This window comes from Miscanthus floridulus, chromosome 8 (genome assembly GCF_019320115.1).
Source record: "Miscanthus floridulus cultivar M001 chromosome 8, ASM1932011v1, whole genome shotgun sequence".
In the NCBI taxonomy this organism is placed as follows: domain Eukaryota; kingdom Viridiplantae; phylum Streptophyta; class Magnoliopsida; order Poales; family Poaceae; genus Miscanthus; species Miscanthus floridulus.
In genome coordinates, this window is record NC_089587.1 from 70,114,358 (window position 1) to 70,121,476 (window position 7,119).

Sequence of the window (7,119 nt, forward strand, 5' to 3'; positions counted from 1 at the left end):
CCCGTCGCCCCCATAGGCACATATTGCCTTCCCCCGTGGCATCCACCCACCCACGCCCACCCACGCGCGCGGGCACCCATCAGGAATTCCGGACCCGATTCCCTTTCCGATTTCATTCCCCTCCACCTGCTTGTGTAGTTGCGTGTGGACGATGCACGGGGAGAGGGAGAGTCTCCTCCTCCTCGACCGCAGCGCCGACGCCATGGAACGGGGCGGCGAGCGCCACCACCCGCTTAGCGTATTCCTCCGCGACGCGAGGTGAGCCGCCCATCCATGATCCATGGCCATGCCGGGGCGCCCGGTCTAGCTTGCTGTTTAATTTCCACCTGTTTTTTCATCCACGCGCGCGCTCACCCTCGTCTTCAGGCTCGCCTTCAGATGGGACGACCTCGGGCAGGAGATCATGAGGATCGCGGTGCCCGGCGCGCTCGCGCTCATGGCTGACCCCGTCGCCTCCCTCGTCGACACCGCCTTCATTGGCCACATAGGTTTGCTCTTGCTCTTGCCTTCTCCCCCGTTTCTTCCAAGTCTCGGGCGCCCGTCCTAAACCTGCTCCATCCACTTAACTACCGAAAAACAAAGTAATACTAGTTAAGATTGATACTTTGCGACAAGTACCATGCTCTGCACCTGCTTGTTCAATGTGAATCTATTCGATCAAGGGGCTTTGCTGTCTGCACCTCCACCGACTGACATGCCCTCATTCCATTTCACGTTGTCACAAGAAGACCTGAACAAAGAGTCCTGACTGTTATATATACAAATATAAAGAGTCCTGGTGTCTTTCACGAATAATATGGCCATGCCTTGAATCAAAGGAAAAGCATGTGTGCAGTCAGCGTGCATTGCTGCAAAAGATATGACGAAGCTGGAAGCATGGCTGTCTGCAACTCGAGAACTGTGGTGATAGAATACAGAAATTAGAGGGGACTGTGGAAAATAGCAATATAGTAGGACTAGGTTAATTATTACTTTCTTGCTTAATCTTCTATACATAGTTCAACAGTATAAACCAACCTAGGATACTTTTACCTTTAACCTCAACTCACCTTAGCTTCATTATTGGGCTACTGACTCTGCTCTACCTTAACTGGACTCCATCAGTTTCTTAATCTAGTCAACTATCTCTTCTAACTATCTTGGACTCCCACTGAGCCTGGTCATTTAGTGCTAAATGAAGTCCGCAGAAGTAGTGTGATTCTCTTGAGATGTTTTGACAGAAAGTTTGGTTACTCTGTTATATGTATTTTGATTGCTCTGATAAATTTCATTTGTGACAACCAGGTCCGGTTGAACTTGGAGCTGTAGGTGTATCAATTGCTGTGTTCAATCAAGTCTCGAGAATTGCAGTGTTCCCCCTTGTTAGCATCACAACATCATTTGTTGCTGAGGAGGATGCTCTGTCCAATGGCAGAGACAATGACAAAATAAATCAAGACAATGAATGCAATGTTTCTGTTAGTGAAATGGAGGAACTGATTTCTCCTGAAGGTGATCTTCTTTTAAAAAGCATGGACAGATGGTCAGTCCATACTTTTCTTGACACTTAAAAGTTTACTTGCAGGGGCCAGTGCCACTACCAGCATATCATCTTTTGAAACTGATTCATGTGAGGTCAGTGTTGAGCAAAAGCGGAAAAACATTCCATCAGTCTCTACAGCACTATTACTTGGTGGGGTGCTTGGCCTACTTGAAACCCTACTGCTTGTTCTCTCTGCAAAACCTATCTTAGGTTACATGGGTGTAACACCGGTAATAATTTCTTGATTCCTTCTTGTCTATTAATGTTCTTTATTCTTTTCAGCAAAAATACACAAGGGATAGCATAATGGGCCCTATAATTCTGAATTTTTAGCAACGGATGAAAGGCTCTACCAGTATATTTTTAATTGAGGATGCTGTTATTATTTATTTTACTTAACTAACTAAACAAATGTACTAGCTAAATAAATGTTCTTTTAGGTTGCTAAAAGCCTAAAACATCAAACGCAGAAAAATTTAGAGAATATACTTGTTCTTGTAGTTCTGTTTAGTAGTAAGAAACTGTTGCAATAGAGTAGGCTCATATCATCAGTATAATTGTTGAAAGCTGTGAAGATTTTGAAAATTCTATGAAGAATCTGTTACGATTAGGGGTTTGCCTTTTGTTGCTTTTCCCCTTAAGCGGTTGCCTTTTCAATTGAAGGACTATTTTCCAACAGGATTCTGCTATGATGAAGCCCGCATTGCAGTACTTGGTTCTCAGATCTCTTGGTGCTCCTGCTGTCCTGTTATCTCTGGCAACACAAGGAGTCTTTCGCGGATTTAAGGATACAAAGACGCCTCTATATGCAACTGGTATAATAATATTTCAGTTCTTAGTTAGTAAACCATAGATAGTTGGCAAATTGAATTCTAAAAGAAATGTTCCACTTTACTCCCATCATGACTGAGATTTGAGTCGCCACATTTCATTATGGATCATTTCCCCCATTAATGCTAGTTTTGAAAGTGGTCTGCCATCATAAAAAACGTACCATTCAGTTTTGCTGAATGGCATTGACATATGGGCAGATGTGAACTTATCTCTCTTTCCCAAGTCCCAACTCCCAACCCACAGACAATCACCTCCACTACACACAAAAAAAGGTGCTGAAGAAATGCCAGAGACTTGTAGTGGGAGAATACAGTGTGCAGACATCATTGCATGCAGATATGGGATGGCTTGGTGATGGTGTGTTGTATGCAAAACATGCACGCAAGAAAATCTCTCTAGAGCCTAGTCCTTGTGTAGAGAGGAAGGGAACGCAAAGAGAAACAGATTGAAGAAAAAGATGCAGAGAGAAGGGTGCTTTCTTTGACTTAGTGATGTTAGTAAGCTGGGGTGACATAGCAGCTCATATGTGCAATTCCACCTTCAAATAAGTCGATGCCATAAAACTACTAAGCAAACTGGTTTCAGATGTTAAGTTATCCAGTATGTGAACATCTAGATTACACTGAGCTGTGCTTATACTTGAGAGGAGTAAACTGTACCTTTTCCATTTCTCAATATTTTTTAGTACATTCTTTTCAATCCATATTTCAAACACGTGCAGTTTGGACTGAAGGGTCCAACATTGACTGCAATGTATTCACGATAACATTTGATAGTTGACCATATTTTAGTCATTTACATGATTTGTTATATGATGCTAATGGTTTGTGGCAATGTTTCTCGGAAGGATTTCTGTTTTTGCTTATGTCTAATGTTTTTATGACGACCAGTGGCTGGAGATGCGATCAATATAGTTTTGGATCCAATATTTATCTTTGTGTTCCAATATGGTGTCAGTGGTGCCGCCATTGCTCATGTTATATCACAGTACGTACATACCTTTTGCTTTTTCCCTGTCGGGACGGAAGGCACATACATCTAAAAGTTTATGATTCTTGTGCTCTATCTTTTGTGATAGTGTATGGTGGAACATTCTGCAGATATTTGATTGCATCCATACTCTTATGGAGATTAAGGCTGCATGTTGATTTGTTGCCACCTAGCTTTAAACACCTGCAGTTTGGCCGGTTTCTTAAAAATGGTAATTTATTTCTAATACACTTGACTCCAACTAAGATATGATACTCTTTTCCCCTATAGAAGATTGTACCATACGCCTTGTTACTATACTGATTACTGTACTGTGTACTGGAAATTTGCTCATCACATGATTATTAGTACAAGTGAACCATTTATCTGTCCATTTTTACAGTTGACATTGTCATTACAAATCTTTTTTCCTTATTTACATCTGAGCTATAAATCTATGATATCTCTTTCCACAATATTGCTACATCATTTAATTCATACTGAAGAAGGAATTCACAGTAGTTTCAGCTGTTTAAACCGCGTACTGATTGTAATATTGTATTAAGATATTCTCTTTTTACACTTCAGGTTTTCTGTTACTTGCACGAGTTATTGCCGCAACTTTTTGTGTGACACTATCTGCGTCAATGGCTGCACGACTAGGTTCAACTCCAATGGCTGCATTCCAGATCTGCTTGCAAACATGGTTGGCTTGCTCACTTCTTGCTGATGGATTGGCTTTTGCTGGACAGGTAAGGGAACTCTTTCTTTCCCTTGGTCATTCCTTCTTTATTGGAATTTGTATGACATTTAAGCTCCAGTTAATATGGTTGGCAATGGGTTTTCCGGATGCATCTTATCTTTTAGTTTATTTTCTTATAAATCCGGATCACATTTCAACAGGCTATACTTGCAAGTGCATTTGCTCGTAAGGACTATCCAAAGGCTACTGCCACAGCTTCTCGTATCTTGCAGGTATGTTATTTATCTTGATTTTCTATTTGACACATTTTCCATGGCCTTAGAGAAGCACTTCTTGTTTTGCAGCTGGCTTTGGTCTTGGGACTTATCCTAAGTATACTTCTTGGTATTGGTCTGCGCATAGGATCTAGATTATTCACGGATGATCAAGGTGTACTGCATCATATCTACATAGGAATACCGGTATGGTTTCTATGCTAAATGCTAAGAGTGGCAAGTCTCTGCCTTCATATCCTATTGTTAGGCTCACATTATCTCTTTTACCCGTTCAAAAAAAAAGCATTATCTCTTTTATTCTTTCATATTATTGTGTTGGTATAGTTTGTAGCTTGAAACGGATACTACATTACTTCCTTTTTCATTTATACACGAAGCCGGAGCTATTTCAAAAGGCTCATAAATACATGATGTTCTGCGTGTTTGTTGTCATTTATTAATCCCACCTTTTCCACTAATTAAATACTCTTGCATGCTTCCTGAGAAACATTAAGGGAGAAAATCTGCATGCAAGCCTTCCAGAGAGAAGTTAGGAAAGAAAAAGAGCTAAGGACTAAATTAACCATTCCTTAGTTTCTTCTTCCTTCCAAAACGACATGTAAAATCAACTGGAGGCAGTTTCTCTTAAAATACTTATCTAAACTATTTGTTTTTTCCTTGTGCAGTTTGTCTGCCTTACTCAACCAATCAATGCTTTGGCTTTTGTTTTTGATGGTATCAATTATGGAGCATCAGATTTCGGATATGCTGCCTATTCAATGGCAAGTTGACAAACTTCTGTTCTTCTAGTTGTCGTGTATTCTTTCAAACCTTTTCTCTTACGAATTTTATTGAATCCTGTATCATCAGGTCCTTGTTGCTATTGTCAGTATCATTTGCATCCTCACTCTTGAAAGTTATAGCGGTTTTATTGGAATCTGGATTGCTTTGGTGATCTACATGAGCCTCCGGATGTTTGCTGGATTTTGGAGGTAAAGTTATTCAACAATTCCAACATTTTATTTGGTCATGAATGTTTCAAATCTTATGCAGCTTAACATAAAAGCTGAAATCATGCCTACTCTTAAGCTAGCCAAAATACAACTTTGTCGCATTTAAAGTGAAAAATTCGCTGAGGCTTGAGCTAGAGTTACTCCAACACGTCTCAAGTTAAGAAACTGACTGTTCTATAACCTAGACAAAGTTAGAAACTGTGCATCAGTGGCCATTTTCCGGTTGATCCCTGAGCTCGGGATTTTCTAGCCGATTGCTCCAAGGATGAGTTCAGCCTATTTATGGCCTCCAGTGAAGGTCAGAGCAGTGGGTAAACATAAGGCCCTTTTAATATGAAATAACCTCAAACAAAAACATTTTGCTGTGACACAAGATTTGGATATTTATGGAGAGTAGTAATTGCCGGCATCTATATCAAGAATAATGGTGCAGTATGCCACAACATTGAATAACAGGTGGATTGCATTCGGCATGTGTGTGTGGGCATGGGCATTGCCCAATTAATGGAGAGTATGGGTCACATCCTGGACATGAAAAAACACCACTCGCGATCTTCGTGAGAGAACCACATCCTTCTTTTGGGAAGGGATGACAGCATTTAGTTTAATTTGGTGGCACATGTGTGATCTTTGTTTTGTTTTCCTTCCCCCAAACATTGTGCTCGAGCCAGCTCAGTGTTACACCAGCTGTAGTGTGGCTTTTGTTTTATTACGCATATATTAACAATGGCTTACCGCTCCTCGTTCTGTTCTTCCAGGATAGGGACGGCACAAGGGCCATGGGCTTATCTTCGCAGCTGAACATGAGTGCAAAACTAATAATCTGACTTAACCAACACGATGAGCACATGATTTATTGGGCGCGAAAGTAGCACTCCTGTGATCTTGTACATATGCCATACGGACTCAATTCGTCAAGTTCATTCTGTGAGTTTGGCGGATTCGTAGGCACTCACGCCGTTAAGCAATCTGTTGTACTGGCCTAGTGTAGTTGGAAGTTGTGACAGATGGAAAATTATGTTATGGTTGGCTACTATGCATACAGAGTTGTAATACATACCCCACCAGGGAGCTTGTCAAAAGTTTAGCACAATTGTTGTACCATAAGCCGTGTGAACTATGCCGACATGCCAATTATGCAATTGGTAGCCCAGATTTAAGGACAAACCATGCTACAACATGCTGTAGCTATTTTATGTTCCGTATTCATACTACCACAAGTAAAATACCTTCCATTCATATATGGAACTAAAATGGTGAGGACCGTTGCGGCCTTGCGGGCATGTACTTGGGGTCCTACCTCCTCCACTCATTAGTCTTGACTCTTGACTAATAAAGAATGGTAATGCTATACGTCTTACGTCCAACATGAGCACAACTCGTCGGACGTTCCTGCAGGCCCACCGGCTCGTTGCTTGCGCTTTTATCCTGCCACTTGCTCTGCCCGAGAGTTTATTAAAAAAATCACCCATACTTATCCTTTCTGCCTCCTCCCTTGTCACAGTGCCTTGCGGCTGTCCCGTCCTGGACGCAGACGTGCACTCCCCTCGCTGCTGCCGCGCGTCCCATCCGCCGTTGCTCGCTCGTGCCTCTCGCCCCTCCCGTCACGCCCGCCGCCCGCCCGTCCAAACCAAGCCCGGTGCTAGTGGCGCTAGTGCGGCCAGTGGTGGTGCTCGCACGCGTCGCTAGTGCTGGATGCTAGTGGTACTCGCGCGCCACCAGCTCCCACCCTGAGGGCCAGAATTGACCGACATAGGTGCTCTTCCTCCCCTATGTTGCAAATATATGTTTCAAGTGTTTAAGACGTTTCAGATGTATGTTGCA

The 7,119-nt window shown here is 42.2% G+C and overlaps 1 protein-coding gene across 2 annotated transcripts; it reads left to right on the plus strand.

Annotated features, from left to right (window-relative positions):
* On the plus strand, positions 1-6,496 carry LOC136476643 (protein DETOXIFICATION 42-like). Of its 2 annotated transcripts, XM_066474564.1 has the most exons (13): positions 3-258; positions 367-488; positions 1,285-1,491; positions 1,565-1,752; positions 2,202-2,337; positions 3,247-3,343; positions 3,457-3,557; positions 3,914-4,077; positions 4,229-4,300; positions 4,373-4,489; positions 4,969-5,064; positions 5,153-5,274; positions 6,054-6,496. In XM_066474564.1, the coding sequence occupies exons 1-13, from the start codon at positions 152-154 to the stop codon at positions 6,094-6,096; spliced, it is 1,572 nt and encodes a 523-aa protein (XP_066330661.1). In that variant the 5' UTR covers positions 3-151; the 3' UTR covers positions 6,097-6,496. The 2 variants fall into 2 exon arrangements, 1 of the variants encoding a protein (XP_066330661.1); XR_010763675.1 differs by lacking the exon at positions 6,054-6,496 and having other exon boundaries at positions 1-258; positions 4,431-4,489; positions 5,153-5,194.
* Positions 6,497-7,119: the final 623 nt, after the last annotated feature.

Coding starts and splice junctions, on each gene's coding strand:
- LOC136476643 (XM_066474564.1), top strand. CDS start 152: ATGCACGGGGAGAGGGAGAGTCTCCTCCTCCTCGACCGCAGCGCCGAC. Junction 3,344..3,456: donor ATTGCTCATGTTATATCACA/GTACGTACATAC, acceptor AACATTCTGCAG/ATATTTGATTGCATCCATAC. Junction 5,275..6,053: donor ATGTTTGCTGGATTTTGGAG/GTAAAGTTATTC, acceptor CTGTTCTTCCAG/GATAGGGACGGCACAAGGGC.